Source organism: Phodopus roborovskii, unplaced genomic scaffold (assembly GCF_943737965.1).
Source record: "Phodopus roborovskii unplaced genomic scaffold, PHOROB, whole genome shotgun sequence".
NCBI classification, from domain to species: domain Eukaryota; kingdom Metazoa; phylum Chordata; class Mammalia; order Rodentia; family Cricetidae; genus Phodopus; species Phodopus roborovskii.
Genome location: NW_026126460.1, coordinates 14615249 through 14632757, shown reverse-complemented (window position 1 = coordinate 14632757; position 17509 = coordinate 14615249). Strand labels below are relative to the sequence as shown.

Genomic DNA, 17509 nt, shown 5'->3' with positions numbered 1-17509 from the left:
GGAGGTTGAGTGGAATAGGAGGAGAGGAGGGAGGGGATGCTTCAGTCTGTATGTGAAATAAGTAAATAAAATTCTAAAAGTATATATTATCACATAACTGGAAGAGAAACTATGACTAGTTAAAGGCGATCATAAAATTTAAAAGCACAGTACAGTTTATTTTACTTAAGTCATGACTTAGTTTTGCCTTTTTTCATCCATCCATATAAATATTTAATTCATTTAAAAACTATATAATTTACGACATGTATATAGGCATGGGATATATATATATATATATATATATACATATACATATACATATACATATACATATACATATACATATACATATACATATATATATATAGGGGGGGAGGAAAGACCTAAGACATTTCAACACAAATTTTCCCATGTCTGTGTCATAAATGGTGTTAAATTTTCCAAAAAGGTCACATATCTTATAATTTGGAAGTAGGAAATGTGTGTTTATGGTTTAGACAAATGCAAGACAAATGTTAAACCAAACTTAGTCATTAAACAACTTTTAAAAAAATCAATAAAAAAGTAAATATATCATGTATATGGTACTCATATGCTGCATATTAACATGTATGCTAGTGTTTATGTAAGTATTACAGATGCAGATTAGCATAAGTATGTGATAGTGAGGATTTGTGTCAAATGTTGTTACAGGTTCATATTTTATTTTATTGCGTACTAATATATACATATGCTTTCCTTTTACTTTTTGTACTTGCGTTTCACTAAATTTAAAGGTGGTAATCTGCCTCTGGCAAATTACTCACGACCTCAAAACAAACAAACAAATGTTGCCAAAAAAAAAAAAAAGGTCATGTTTTTAATACTACAGTTTGCCTTTGAGAGAAGTCTTGTGACTCTGGCTATCACAGTTTTATTCATGATGAGTTCCCACTTCCACTGGCTGTTCAGTGCACAGTAATAGACAGATACTCAGTGCTGTTTGGCATGGCAGCCTTGGTTTCAGCATGCTTTCATACGGCATCTTCAGATTATTATGATATGCCATAGTTGATTGCAAGAGGCATGGGTGGCAGAGATTGCTACATATCCTTGTTTATAGTATGGGTATGATGAAAATTATCACTGGCTGCATTTTTAATATGCACAGAATATGCATCAGCTGTGACATATCTTAAAGGTGATGAATTATAACATGTTTTCTTATGTTTCTTCTATAGTCTGAGATTTCTCTTTAGACCCAAAGCCATCTCCTTTAATATTCACTGTGCCACTACTCTGGAAATATTTACTTACATAACCAGAAGCAGGAATTCGGGCATTTTAGTCTTTATTTTTGTACTTATTGGCATTATATTTCATAATATTTTTATTGTTTTAATATGTAGTGGTTTTTAGACTTTGATTATTTTGAAGGTGCTGATAGAGATTTGAAAATACCAATGTGGTCTTCAACAACAGCAAACATGTGTTCAAGAAAAATGTTTCCTTTGTGCACGTGTTCTATGGGCATAGGAATGTATGTGTGTATGTGTTTGTTTGTATGTATGTATATCATACTGTGACTTGCTTAAAAACAGTGATCACAATTTTATTTGTCTTCCATTGTAATGTAAACAATGGCTTTCTTGAGTAACTAGATCTTGATATAAAAAAATAAGGATTTAGAAAACATCCATCTGCTGAAAAATGTCACTAGTTGTACACACGGACAATAAAAATTATGGGATGTAAATATTAATAAAATAATCCAATCAGTGTTAATGATTTTATTCTAAAAGGCAGTTTGAAGTTTACATATCTATATTGTTTTCAAGCACTGGTGACTAACACACCAGTTTAAATAAATAAACATTATAGAGGTATTCAGAAAACATAGCCCTAATTATTGGATTTTATACTAAAATAAATCTGTATATGCATCCCTTAAGATTCATACTTTAACACTACCATGCTTACATAGCTATTTCTATTTTAAAAGTATTCTGGCCTAAGGATAAGTCTCAGTGATAGGGAATTTACCTATTATAGTAAATAACTAATCTTTAGTATATGGCTGTTTTTGTTCCTGGTTTTGCCTTTTATTTTGTTTTCTCTGTCAGTCAGAACTCTAGTGATTCAAAACAAAAAAAAAAATATCATTAGCTTAGAAAAAAGCTGTACATTGTTTTCCTCGCTTCTCATTTCAAAAGGACTCCCATTCCTATATATTCTGTCTTCCATATGACTTGATCTTCACGCAGACTCTCGTACGTGCTAAATAAATTTTTCTTTTTCACTTGTTTTCTTTGTGTTGGCTGAACAGTGAGCCACAAGCTTTGCTGTAACCACAGACACCTTCAACATTCTGAAACTATCATCTCAGCCTTTGATGACTTTTCCCGCCAAAAGGCTAATTTAAAAATTTATCCATGTCAGGCTTTTCCTGACATCATATTTATTTGATATTGAACACATGCATACAGTAAAGGAAATGTATTTTGAATTTTAATGTATGTGAAACAATTGTTATCAGTATGCATCAGAATTACCTGTAGGTACAAATGGGGAGTTTGTTTTAATTTCTGGTATTGGTCCTAAAATTTTCCTGTTATGCATTAATAATTCCAAGACAATAGTAAAAGAATTCTTACTGTTAATTGTCCCAGGAGGGCTTTGCTTTGGAATTGTTGAAGTGAGTGAAGGAATGTGAAGGAATTTCCTTCAAATTTCTATTGTTTGATTTTAAAGAGTAATTTTATGTGTGTTCACTCAAAATTGTAATGGTAATTTGCTTATATGTGGATTTTATTTCCAATTAGGTGTCACAATATGGGAACTGATGACCTTTGGAGGAAAACCCTACGATGGAATTCCAACCCGAGAAATTCCTGATTTATTAGAGAAAGGAGAGCGTTTGCCGCAACCCCCCATCTGCACAATTGATGTTTACATGGTCATGGTCAAATGTAAGACTGGAATATAATTTTACTAGCTGTATCGTCATTCTTAACAAACTAGCAGTTTAGATTGTTTTACCTGCAAAATATTTCTCTGCATTGAAAAACATCAGTGAGAATGTTTATGAATGCAGAATCTAAATGCCTATTTGTTGTGATTATTATTATGAAATAATAGCATGCTTCCAAGCTATAAAGTAAAACAATATGTAGTTCTTACACCTCTAATTTTCATAATTTCAATGCCTATCAATGTTTCTCATAAAGAGAAATAATTATTCATAAGAATGATGGTAATAACATTTATGTTAATCTTTATGGGAAAGTATCTAAACATCACTGGTAGCCTAAAACAGAATTAATTGGATATAGATTTAATGAAAAGTAAATTAGCAGAGCAGACTGGGAATCAGAAAAGGCGAATCTGCATTGAAATAAAGATTATAATGTTTACTTTTTCAATTTGATCATTTGTTTACATCAAATGTTCTTTTCTTTCCGTTCCTATACCCCAGACACATATATATTATAATTGTGTTTCAGAAGCCTAGGCCACTAATTTTAATAGAATTAAATAAGTCTCTGGTGTTTCTGACTTAATTTAAGTGAGATTAACAGGCAGCCATCTCTCTTGTATAATCTCAGGTTTTCCAGTTTTGATTTACATAGGGTTAAAGAAAGACGCAGAGTGGTGAAGGTGAATAAGCATTTTATTAATAAGAGACTCAGAGACGCTGGGCCCAGGTCTTCTCATATTTATATTCATGACATGTGTGATCCATTCTGACAGGAAGGGAAGGAATAAAAAATGTTCCTTGCAGGGCAGGTCAGCATGCCCTTTTCTCTAAGCATAGTCCTATTTACTCAATATTTAGTTAGAGAGAAACAAATATCTCACTGTGAAGTTAACCTTTTTTTGGCTCCAGTAGCTTTGGCATTAGCATCTTGGCATTAACAAACGATTTTGGAAATGAATAACCATAAGATGCAGAGTGTTTGAGCTTAGGATAGGTGACACAAAGGATGCATAAGATGATACCCAAAGGATTTCCAGAACAAAAACAAAAATTAGCTCTTTAGAAATAGAAAAAAAAAAAAGTTCCTAGCTATATTAGATCAGGCCTTATTTACTCCATGTCCTGAAGAGAGTTTAAAAGCATTCATATATTATATGATAATTTGTTACCATAACCAGCATCAGCTGTGACTTGAGTAGCTCAATGTGATGGTGGAAAGATAAGCAAACATTTTGCCTTATTAGACAAAGTATATTGAGAGTTTTACCTTTTGGTTTTCCCTTTCCCCTGGAGGTTTCATGCTTTAGAAAGGGATCATTTGGCAACGAAATCAAAGAAAGTTTGGTGCTGTTATTCTTGTCATCTCATCAGCTAAACAGAGTTAGGTAGTTAGATCCATTTTAATCTAAACTCCTAGCTAAAGAATACTACCTACGTTGAAAACTGGTATTTTTATTCTGGGAGAGCTAAGGTAACACGTGTTGCTGAACACACATTGCAAGTCATTTTGTATTGTTCTTCTAGCCAGGAACAAACCGGCAAAAGGGAGCTGCTTTCAATTACCCATTTTAGCCTTTAGGTGCCACCGTACTATAATGACAACCAAATATTTTCCACTATGTATTCTTGATATAAAACTTCACATTCTATCTCAATTATCTTGTCTATAACCATCCAAGAATGTTTTTAAAAATGTTATATCCACACTGAAAAATAAGAACAACAGAAGCTGACATTCTAAACTTTTCCATAGTAAGCTTGGGGTCTGTTTTCAAGGACAAGAATTAATTTGAATAGGATCAATAAAATGAAAATTGGGGTTCCGTAGAGAAGGTTCAGCAGTTAAGAGTTTGTGTTGCTCTTGCATAAGACTCAAGTTTGGATTTCAGCGCCCAAGTCAGGCAGCTGACATCCAGCTCCAGATTGATTTATACCCTTTTTTTTGGGTACCTGCACAAATGTGAACATACCTAGACATAAATACATAATTAAAACTCCACTAAATGTTTTAAATCTTGCCTTTATTGTTATAATATATTGCCTTACCTAACTGTCTTGTATCTTTCACTAATGTCCTTTCACTGAATTTTTGCAGATTATTATTAAAATAATACCTTTTACATTTTGTCCATATTTTTCAAATTTTCAGTGTCACTTTCTCCAATTATAGATACACTAATAATTTTCTCTGCATTAATTGACAGGTTGGATGATCGATGCTGACAGTAGGCCTAAATTCAAGGAACTGGCTGCTGAGTTTTCAAGGATGGCTAGAGACCCTCAAAGATACTTAGTTATTCAGGTTAGTCCTTTTGACTTTGCTGGAAATGTCCAATAATCAAGAGACCATGTGAACACCTAGGAATTGGTGGATCTGAATATGATTCAATTAACTGAGACAATGCAGGCTCAAAAAGGCAAATACTGCATGCTCTTTCTCATATGCATATCCTGCATATATGTGTATGTATAAATATGTACATATATATATGTTATGTTTATATATATTGTACAGGTCATAAAACTAGAAATGGACCATGAAAAAGGAGAAAGAGGTTTTAAGGGAAAGGTAATTGTGGACAAGAAGGTAATAGAGTACATATGACATGGAAGTAGGAAAGGAAAGGCATGAACATGCAGGAGTGCACGACGATGACAAATAAAAGCAAAGTATGAATTTAAATGCTGTAACAATGCCGTTCATTTATATGCTAATTGTAGAAGTATAGATGAATTGTTTTATTGGAGGGGATGTATACTATTCAAGCAATAACTCAATACAAATGAATTGATGCCTATTTAAATTAAAGAACATACCAAAAGAACATTTTCCATTCAAAATTAGGAATCTAACAGATAGGATCATTTAATTAATGTAATAATTTCTCTGTCGTTATTGTTACCTAAAGCCTACGCAGGTATACCTTGAGTATTTGGGATTATCTTTCTTTTCTGGAAGGAAACTTTATCTTCAAATAAATTAACATGAAGACAAAAGCCAGACTTTAGAAGACACTGATTTTCAATTATTTTCCCCACAAATTAACCCCCACAAACTGAAATTATTTACCAAATATCACAAACTTTTGGAAAAGCTAAAAATATTTATGATATGATAAATTGAACAAAGTTTGGCAAGGGTTTTGTATCTCTTCCAAGCTCAAATATTATCTATGTTGCATGCCCCCACTTTGACAATAGTGCCATGATAGTGTAGGACAAGCATGGGTGTCTGTGTCCTAATTCTGGAGCATCAGTGCAACCATATTAAATAAACACTGAAGTTAATTGCCTCTTATGGTCTATTCTTAACCCATGCACCTCCTTACCAGTGAACTGTTATTCTTAGATCAGAAATGGATTTTGCCACCCTTGAAGCATGAGCATCACCTGCCTCATTCTTTTTTTCCTTTGTTGTTGATTTGCCACATTCTTCTTGTATTCCATTTCCTACCTTTTAATGTCTAACCATAGTATGGGATTCTTTTAGGCTGGTAGTTAAGCTAAAGATGTTTTTTAATGAGCACATGATTCTCCAGCTGTTTGTTTTTCTGTTATGTAAACATAGTATTGAAACCACAAGTTATAAAGGAAGGAATAATGATTTGTGCATATCTTATGGGCAATCTTTCAGGGTGATGATCGTATGAAGCTTCCGAGTCCAAATGACAGCAAATTCTTCCAGAATCTCTTGGATGAAGAGGATTTGGAAGACATGATGGATGCTGAGGAATACTTGGTCCCCCAGGCTTTCAACATCCCTCCTCCTATCTATACATCCAGAGCAAGAATTGACTCCAATAGGGTAAGAAGTAATTAGACACAAGTACTGTATTATTTGTATACAGTACTTGTATACAGTACTGTATACAGAAATAAGTTTGTATACAATGATTGTAAGCATAAAAATTTTCAAGTAACTATAGAGCTTACTATTGCAATTTCCATGTCAAAAGCACACTGTACCCTGTTACGAGTAGGTTTTTCCTGACAGCCTGAACCCACTGTGGCACCAGCCCCAATTAACACACAGAGACTCTTTTTTGATATAACGCTGTTGGCCAGTTACTAGTTTCTTATCGGCAAGCTCTGTCTAATCTAAGTATTTCCATGTGGTCTCATCTTACCAGAGAGTGGGGCTGGCGTCTGCTCTCTCCAATCTCTATACATGCTGACTCCTCCCTACTTCTTCCTTGAATCCTTCTGGTCTCCTAGTCTCACCTATCCTGCTTTCCTATTGGCCATCAGTGCTTTATTCATTAACCAATAAGAAAAACATATTTACAGAATGTCATCTCCCATCAGTACCCACAAAAGATATGGCAAGCTCACTATAGATAACTTTGGAAGTGAAGCATGGACAATACAATATGTATCCTAAGAAATCAACATTCCCAAAGAAATCATCTTACCTCCATATTTGTGCGTGTGTATATATATATATATATATACGTTTTTTCTTATTTTACATATCAATCCCAGTTCCCTCTCCCTCCTCCCTCCCATGCCCCCCGACCCCCACCCATCCTATTCTCCCCCCAACTCCACAGGGAGGTTCATCTTATCCATCTTAAACAAATTTTATTTGTTAAGAACCAAACTAATAATACTTCATAGAGTAATGAAAATTCTTGCTCATTAGGCTTTTACTTTGTTTAAAATATTACACTATCCCGTGTTAATCAATACTAGCACATTTTTCACTCATTGAAAAAACACTCACTTTTCTTTCAAGTGAAATGCAAACACTGGAAAGTGTGTGCATGTTTAAGCCACAGTCGATCATATTTTGAAGCCCCATGAACCTTTACCAAGACATTTTCAGATGCTTCTGAAAAGAATTCACATTTCAAATATCAAATCCACGGTACATGAGTCTCAGTTATTCACTAAGTGCTGTCAACCCTTCTGTTTATTTTAAAAGATTCGCTTGTCTGGAGACACTGGAGAGATGGCACTTACAAGTGTGGATTGCTTTTGTAGAATAGTTGCGATCCCAGAATCCATGTCAGGCAGATAAAAAACCCCAGCTCTTGGGAATCTAGCATTCTTTTTAAATAAAATGAATCTTATTTAAATAGTTTTAATTTAATAAAAAAAAGGAATCACTTGTCCACTCAACACGTGAGTGTCTCTGCCAAGAGATGTTAGCACACATTAGAGAGTCAAGGAATCTCTATGTAACTCGTGATTTCAAAACATAGCCAGGTGCCTGCATAGGAAGGAAATGAAACCAACCTAGATGACCATCAAGAGATAAAAACAGAAAATTGATCAGCTGTAAAGAAAAATAAGATTACTAAATCGTCAGGAAAATAACACACCTGAAAACCATAGCACTAAAATGTAATATTAAAATTATAATAGTAAAGTAAGTAACAAAGCTCAGAAAGAAAAAGAAAAAAGAAAAAGAAAGAAAATGCGAAAAACCATCATGTTTTTTCTTACATGTTTTTTCCTAGCTTATAATGTATACATGTATGTGTTAAAGATATGTAAGTGTGAATATAAGATAAATATAAGATATTTATATATCTTATATACATAAGATAAAAATCTATGAATATAAGATAAAAATCTATCCAGAGAGGGTCCTATTAGGTGACAAGGGAGGGTGTGATATTGGGAAAAGGACATATGTCATTAAAAGCTCCAACATTAATTTTTTTTTCCTAGCTTCAACTCCATCCTCTTTCTCCTCCTCCTTCTCTCTCTCTCTCTTCCTCTCTCTCTCTCTTCTCTCTCTCTCTCTCTCTCCCCCTCTCTTTGTTTTGCTGTGTTTTTTGACACAGGGTTTCTTTGTGAAACAATCCTAACTGTCCTGGAACTCACTCTGTAGAACAGAGTGGTCTCCAAGTGCTGGGATTAACCTAGTGTTGTCTTCTCTCTCTCTCTCTCTCTCTCTCTCTCTCTCTCTCTCTCTCTCTCTCTCTCTCTCTGTCTTTTTAGTGAATAAATGAATTAAACTTTCTGGGTATTGAAATAACAGGAACCACAAATGGGTAAATAAACAACTTGATCACAAAACCCTAAATGAAGCTTCAGAATGGCCATTCTAACTACAGAGCAGCTGACTGAGATGTCTGAAGTCTGGAATTGGCCTAGTGTCTGAGTAGATTCCTTAGACCACTTGTATGGTGTTTTTGCTTGTGAGTTAATTAGAAGTACATGATTTTATTAAATTTTTAATGTGTCTGGGGTAATGGAAGTGCTACAAAGTCACAGACTCAGCATACAGCTTGGCAAGTGCTACAGTAAACTATTTCTTGGCCATTAGTGGTGTGGAGATATAATGAGTTTAGCTCTATACTCAGGATCTTCCATTTATAAGATATGAACATAATTCTTGATTGTTTTCTAGGAAGCAACTTTTCCCCCTTAGCGCCTCCATCTCAGAACATTGTCACTATAGTAGAACAAAGCGTTCTAGTTGTCTTGGCCATAAGCTCAAGAGAAACTTCAAATTTCCGGTCATTCTGTAAGATGGCAGCAACTTTATTTCAGACTGACAGTAATAATGAAATAAGACCTAGATGTTACTATTCAGCTCATGTATGTTAACAACTTTTAGTTCCTATGACAACCCAATGATGTTATTTTATTATTATCATGTTGTATAAACAGAAAATCTGTCACAAAGAAGTGAGGTGATTAGAATGGTGTCCCATGCCTAGCCAGCAGATCAGAGTTCCTAGATAGGCCTTCTGTCTCTATTACAATGTATCTTGTCTTTAAAGATGCAAGTTTATTTCCACAATATATTTGTTATTCTTGGCACCAACCTCAGTGTCTGGGACTTGTCAGTAAATTTCCCTAGTAATTACTCATAAAATGCAACTCACCTGGTTTACATCTTTCAGACTCCCCACCCCCCACTTCTGAAAGATTTGATGCATAAAGGCAAGGTGAAGCCAGGCTAGTAAGCACACCTATAATCTCTGCGCTGGGAGGTTGAAGCAGAAGGCTTTTGAGAATTCAGTGCCAATCAAGGATAGTAGTGATCCCATCCTTCCCTAGATAAATAAGGAGATCCTGTCTCAATAAATAAACAAAAGAATAACAACAACAACAAAAAGAAAAATATTAGGAAGGAGGGCAAGGAGGTAGGTAGGTAGGAGGGAAGGACGGAAGGAGGGAGAAACCATCGAGATCTCAGTTTAATTTTCTATGAAAAAAAAATGTAATTCCAACCCAAACTAAAGACTTTTCTCATGGTCCCAGCAGATAACTCAATGGCTTAAATATTTAATCTACAAATTGGGCATGGTGGTGCATGCCTTTAATCCTAGCACTCAGGAGGGAGAGGCAGGTGGACCTTTGAGTTCCAGTCAAACCTGGTCCACAGAGCAAATTCCAGGACAGCCAGGGCTACATAAAGAGAGCCTGTCTTGAACAAACAAGCAAGCAAATTAAAATAAACAAATAAATACATTTTAGCTCATAGAGAGATGTACACCTCAGACTTTGCGGGAGGTAGGAAGGTCCATAGGTATAAGATAGGGGCACTTTTCCTGCTGTCCCTATAGAACAAAATGATCAAATTTCACTATTGTATTTATTGTTCTATAAGACAAATTCATCACCTTTCATTTCAATAACCAATTTTCCAGGAAAAAGTTTTATTTCTTGAAGTGAAATGCTGTCAAGATACCAAGACTAAGGCTTGGTTCCTTTTCTTTTTATAAGAATTATGAAATTCCAACTTTTGTTCACTTTAATTTATAATGCTTAATGCAAGTAATTCTTAATGACAGCTTGAGCTAACTAAACAGAACTTGACAAAGGAGAAATCACATTGGGGAATCCTTGACCTTTAGTCTTTTTCTCTTCTGCATTTTGATTTGCTACTTACAAACTCCTCTTTATTTTTCAAGTGTCTGGAAAAGGAATTGTACTTAACACCACTCATTTGGAAGTACTGAAAAACTTTTTTAAATGGTATATGTGTGCATGCACGTGTATGTGTGTGTGTGTGTCTGTGTGTGTCTGCATACATACACATGTGTTCTTTGTTGCACCTGTAGAAGTTCAAAGTTACCTTTAGGTGGCACATTCACTGTACACCTTATTTTACACAGTATCTTTCATCTACTAATGTGTATGTAGAGAGAGTGGGCCTGTGATTCTCCTGTCTCCACCTCACTTCTCACTGTAGGAGTGTGGGATTATAAACATGGTCTAGTGTACATGGATATCTCACTGTAGGAGTGTGGGATTATAAACATTGTATAATGTACATGGACATCTCACTTTGGAGTGTGGGATTATAAACATGGTCTAGTGTATATGGACATCTCACTGTATGAAGGTGGAATTATAAACATGGTCTAGGTACATGGACATCCCACTGTAGGAGTGTGGAATTATAAACATGGTCTAGTGTATATGGACATCTCACTGTAGGAGTGTGGGATTATAAACATGGTGTAGTGTACATGGACATGTCACTGTAGGAGTGTGGAATTATAAACATGGTCTAGTGTATATGGACATCTCACTGTAAGAGTGTGGAATTACAAACATGGTCTAGTACATGGACATCTCACTGTAGGAGTGCGGGATTATAAACATGGTCTAGTGTACATGGACATGTCACTGTACGAGTGTGGGATTATAAACATGGTCTAGTGTACATGGACATCTCACTGTGGGAGTGTGGGATAAACACGTGTTAGTGTACCTACCTGCCTTTGGGTTCTATGATCCCAACTCAGACTCTCATGCTTTCACAGCAACTACTTTGCTGAGTGAGCTATGTCCCCAGCTCATTAAACAATCTTGGTCATTTATATTGCCCTAGTTAAAAAATTCTAGATTTCCATAATGCTTATTTCATCTTTCTAACTTATGTAAATATTATCCCCATCCTTGTCTAAAGTGCTGTTATATTATTTCATAGTTACTTCAACTTTGTATTCTATGGCCAAGCCATATAATAAGGGACTGTGTTAAACTAAGGATGGAATGTTTATAAATATATTTCATAAACAGTTAGTACAAAGTAAGTGCTCAGTTTTGAAATGCAAATATATATTTTCAGTATATTTACTTCAGTAATGTTTTGGCTGTCTTCGTAGCATTATCCCCTCACGTTTAAATTAATACATCCATACTCATTTATATGTATGATAAATAATCAAGAACTATATTTTTTTCTGGGAACAGGCACATAAACATTTCTCTCTTTTAGAATGACACATTTTTTTATGTTTTACTTTTTTATTTGCCAATAGCATCAAAACTCATATTTTCTTCTTATGTTTGTCATGACAAGCCTGTTGATGTGTTTACTCTTTGACTCTGTGTATGTTTTCTAACATCAAACACATTATCAAAGGAATCCCATCTGAAGCATATTAGATTGTTTTTTAATGTCATGGGTGTGCCAGCAAGGTGTTTCATCAGGGTAAAGTCTTGCCATCAGATCAGATAACCATTGTTGGGTTTCCAAACCAACATACATGGTAGAAGGAGGGAACCAATTCTTGAAAGTGATCTTTTCACCCCCAAACATATACTGTTGCCAATACATGTGTGCATAGACAAAACGAGTAAATAAATAAAAAGTAAATTTTAAAATCCATATGTATTTTGATAAATTGTAACCTTAACACAATGAGTAATTTAATTATTTATTGCTGAAATCTGTAATGAACGCCAGAAGACCTAAATTTTAGAAACACTAGAAAATTCCCATGGCACCAATAGCTGATGCTATTATTACTAGCCATAACTGTATAATGACCTTAAGTATTTTTATCAAAATACTGTGCCCACAGCATCTACTCAAATATTACATAAACAGAAGATGAGTAGCAACTCTTGGTTCTCTACATTCAGGAAACAGAGTGCCTAACAGTGGAGTTACTTATTCCCTACTACCTGAGCTTTTCCTTTCTTTCTCTCAATGACAATATGATTACAAGAAACTAAAGTGTGGACTGGAGACATGGCTCAGTAGTAGAAAATACTTGCTGCTTTACTAGAGAACCCAAGTTCAGTTTCTGGCACCTATTTCACGTGTCTCCCAACTTTCTGTAATTCCAGCTCCTAAGGATTTGATGCCTCTGGCTTCCTCAGGAACCTGCACTCATGTGCATATGAACAAGTGCAGAACACACACACACACACACACACACACACAGAGAGAGAGAGAGAGAGAGAGAGAGAGAGAGAGATGCACATGCACACACCCCTACATAATTCAAATTGATAAAACAAATAAATTAATTAAAATAAATAGGGAATGTGACATTACATAACCAATCCAAGGCATGTCATTAAATCATGGGTTCATGTCATTTACTTTAGTCATTAGGATTTTCAACTGGATCGTGTATAATCTCCTCATATTAAAATTATTTTATAATAGATGGGCATTTTAAGAAATTGTATTCCAGACATATATATGTGTCTTACTCATAGGGATATTTAGCTGAACCACGGCCCAAAGCATTTTGGGTGACCTCAGTATACAAACTTTTACCTAAAGTGACAGGATAAAGAAGAGAAGATCCTACAGACAAAAGTTAAGGAAGCATTTTATAACATCTCACAGGTGATACAGGAGGAAGGTGCTAAATGATATAGCAAGGTTACTCTTGTTACAATTTACCAAGGATCAATATCAATTCTAACAACCGCTATTTCTTGATGATAAATGAGTGTAGTCTCTGGGTATTGGTTTTACTTTTTGTCCTAGACCTATCACAGTTTCCTGCAGTTTATCCTTGACAAGATGCTTGAGTTTTTCTGGTTTTAATCTATTAAACCTGAAATAGTAGCTCTTTTTTATTATTAAATTCCCTGTTACCAGTTACCTTTTTGTCTCAAGTAGTCTTTACTCAACAGAAAAGACTTTTAAAGTTCAGAATATTATAGACAGAGTAAACAAATTGATATGTTTGAATCAGAATAAATAAGTTAATACATTTGAATATTCTGTATGGAATTGGCACTATGTAGGGCAGTGAGAATAGGGTTGTGAAAGGGTGTTCAGTCTTCAGAGAGTCTTCTTCTAGTTGAAGACATATTATTTTATGAGGGAAACATCAGGCATTGTGGGGAAAAGATAAAATAATCCAAATGGAGATAAGAGGTTAGAAGAAGCCATTTTAACCATGTCTTTGTGAAGGAAGAGTCAGAACAGGCTCAGTTGGGAAATGAACCAAATCCAACAAAGACCAACATAACACAAGGTATGGGTACTAGTTATTTATCATCTTAGTTTTAATAATATTTTTGTATTGTGTAGGTTTAAGAACTGTATTCTCAGAGGAGGAAATAGGCTCTCTTCCATTTTTCTTGTTAAGGCTCATGCCCCTCTTGTAAATGTTGCAATTCAAAGCAAAGTTCTTTTCAGCCTCTCTGCAAACTACCTTAGCAATTCCTGTCTTGTTTCTCTTGCCACAACTCTTAACTCAGACTTGATCACTTCACAGGAAGTACTTACATCTCTCCCTAAGTATATATCTAGTATTCTTTTTTAGATTATTTCAAGGGGGCTTGACTTTTCTTTCTTTTCCTTCTGTCTCTCCCTACTTCCCCCCTCCTTCTCCCTTCCCTCTTTTACTAGTTTCTTCCCCCATCATTCCCTCCCCTCTCTCCCTCTAACTCCCTTCCTCCCATTCTTCCTCCCTCTCTCCCTTCCATCTAGTGCTAGGGATCTAGCCCAAGACCCCAAGCATCTTAGGCAAGTTCTTTACCATTGAGCTACACCACACAGTCAAGGACAACTTTTTATACCTATGTAGTAATTTAGTTTATTTTTTATATATTTTAATATTGCCCTTTATATTGACCAAAAAATAGTTTTAATGATTTGTCTCAGTACCTGATCATTTATTGGCACCAATTTCTTTCTCTTTTCTTCTCCCTTTCATTTTCATTCTCCTCTCTGTCCTTCTCCTTTCTGCTCCTTCACTATTACAGTATGCTTTTGTATCCTTTTGATCAATGGGGAAATTTGAATGATATATTTTATTACAGCCCTCTTTATATGGTACATAATTCTATTGTCATTATCAGTTTAAGAATCATTGAACATTTGTCCTATGAAATGCCTTCCTCATTCCAGTTGACTGATCACTGCAGTTCACATTTCTCTGTTCTACATCCCAACACAAACAAACAAACAAACAAAACAAAACAAAGCAAAGCAAAGGAAAACAAAACAAAAAACCCTGCCCAGATCTGCAAGCATTATTTTAACACACAACTCTCAAAGTATTTATTCATTGGAATTTTTCTGTCTTTGCTTGGAACTTTGGATGATTTATTCTTTAGAAAGCCATCTCTCCTGATAGAGTTTTCTCTCTTAAAATAATGTAATATAAAATTGCATTCATTTTCTTTCCTAGTTTTGGGGAACTTAGGAGATATCAAGAATTCTTGACCTGTCTGATTTTATATTAACAATATGTTTAAAACTAAAACATTCCATTCTCAAGCTTGAGGAAGGAAAGATGTTCATAGTAAATACCCAAAATGTTGTAAGAATAAGTTAAAATATATTAGTTATGATTTATAAAATACCATACTCTCACTTTCATACAATATTCTCATTACATAGCAACACCAGGCTCTTTTATTATATAACCTGAACATAACATTTCCTTTTCTCTTGCTTTCTGCTTCCTCTCCCTCTCTTTGTCTTCAAGTATATATTTTTCTCTAGCAAGTCAGTATATGTAGAAACCCTCTGAACAGAATTATAAGCAGTGTTGGTAGTCCTTAGTATAAAGAACTCAAGTTACATCACTATTTTACAAGGTACATGCATCAGCAATTTTGTATGTTCATGAAGGATCAGATCTCTAAGAGACCTGAAAGACTTTCTCATTTTTATGGATATGTAATCTTATATTAGGAAGAGCTAACATTCACACCCCAGTGTCCTTGTTTTCTCCAATCTCTTAGTTGGTAATCTAGTCTTCAGACTTTCCTTGGTTCTGTCAGTTTGTTTTTGCTGGTGAAAGCCATAGAAGTCTTGATTTTGCTGGCAGTCTAATGAGATTTAGTATCAACTGGCTTAAAAGGCTCCTGCTGGGAGTGCAATGAGAAGCCAGAGCCCCTGCTGCTGTTTGCTTCCTCTGTTTATGCTTCAGAGAGACTCCCTGTAATCAAGAGTTAATGGTTTAGCAAGATCAAATGGAATTGATGGAGCCCAAAATCGAAGCTGGGAAGCACACAAATGGTGTCTGCATTTGAACTTAGTAATGACATACTTCGTAACAAAATGATCTTTACAAGTTTAGGAGATGCATCAACATTTCTCAATGCAAACCTAAATATAGATACTATTTATTGATCATTTGTTTCTATTCTACACTCTAATCCAAGTTATACATAGATTATCCTCTACCTTCACAAGATAAGTAGAAAGTGATACTATTTTTTCCCTTATTGGACAAAATAGAAAATACAACAGAAAAGCTCCCAGTTGCTATGGTCAATAGTGAGATTTGCACCAATACTACTTGTCTGTATTTAGTGCTTTTAATTCTCATTCTTCATTGATAAAAGAAAAGGAAAATAAAGTCATCATCACCAATAAGTAATGAGTAAATTCTAAGTACTACCCTAAATATTATCCAAATGAAATTATTTAAAAATTAGTATAGAACAATAAGTTTATTTGTTTTTTAAAAATGGTTGGTATAATTTTTATGAAAATATTTTCACAGCCTACAAAGTAATATTTTGAAAAATAACATCTCCTTTCCCCATACTGCAATGTAATTATAAAATCACAAGAGTCACTTATCTTGTCACAGCCACCCATGTGAGTGATGGCTGATGAGTGTTCTAAAGGTTTTACTGTCTTAAAAGAATCTTCATTGTCCAATATCTGAAACTCCTCATCAACTAGATGATTTGGCAACTTTGTTGAGTGTTTAGATCTTCAAAAAGTCCACTACTGCCAGGTCCCATGACACCAAACATCTCATATGAACGGCTTGTAAGATAGAAGAAGACACCTCAAGATCACCTGAGCTAGTCACAGATAGCAACCTTTTAGTATGGGATTTGGAACACTAGCAAACACACTCCTACACCAGAATCAACTGCAGAAGACACATCGGTTTTCTGTGAGAATGTGGCTTTAAAGCACATTCCAGTAGAGTTTATGAAGCTATTTTTACACCTAGCAACTGTTAAAAGGCACAAGAAGTTCATGAACAACCAACAGAGATTTCTTCTCTTCATTATAAAATAGTACTAAAGAAAATCAGAATCCAAAAAGGAAACAGAGTATGGAGAAACAGCCAGATGTGACATATAGGCTTATAACATTAATGAATGTTTCATCTAAGCCATTTAAATGGTTGTTTTAGTATGCTTGTCACCAGATTCAAAGCCCTGTTCTAAATTATTGGACACAACTCATCAAGTATTCTTTTCTTCACTGCATAGCACATAAGCAAGCACCATTGTCAGCTTCCTCACTTATATAATGGAATCAGGATATTATCATCAACTTCTCATTCAGATTTTATTTATTTATTATTTTACAAATCTGTCTTTGTCTACCAGACCTCCCTGTCTGGACCAGCCTTCTATGCTGCTTGC

At 34.8% G+C, this 17509-nt stretch overlaps 1 protein-coding gene across 1 annotated transcript in view; it reads left to right on the top strand.

The window, feature by feature from the left end:
- Nucleotides 1–17509, top strand: part of Erbb4 (erb-b2 receptor tyrosine kinase 4) — a 1004487-nt gene that overhangs the window by 961762 nt on the left and 25216 nt on the right. The window contains exons 23-25 of the mRNA XM_051190418.1: nt 2784–2930; nt 5143–5240; nt 6573–6743. Coding sequence (XP_051046375.1) covers nt 2784–2930; nt 5143–5240; nt 6573–6743 — 416 coding nt within the window. The remainder of the gene's footprint in view (nt 1–2783; nt 2931–5142; nt 5241–6572; nt 6744–17509) is intronic.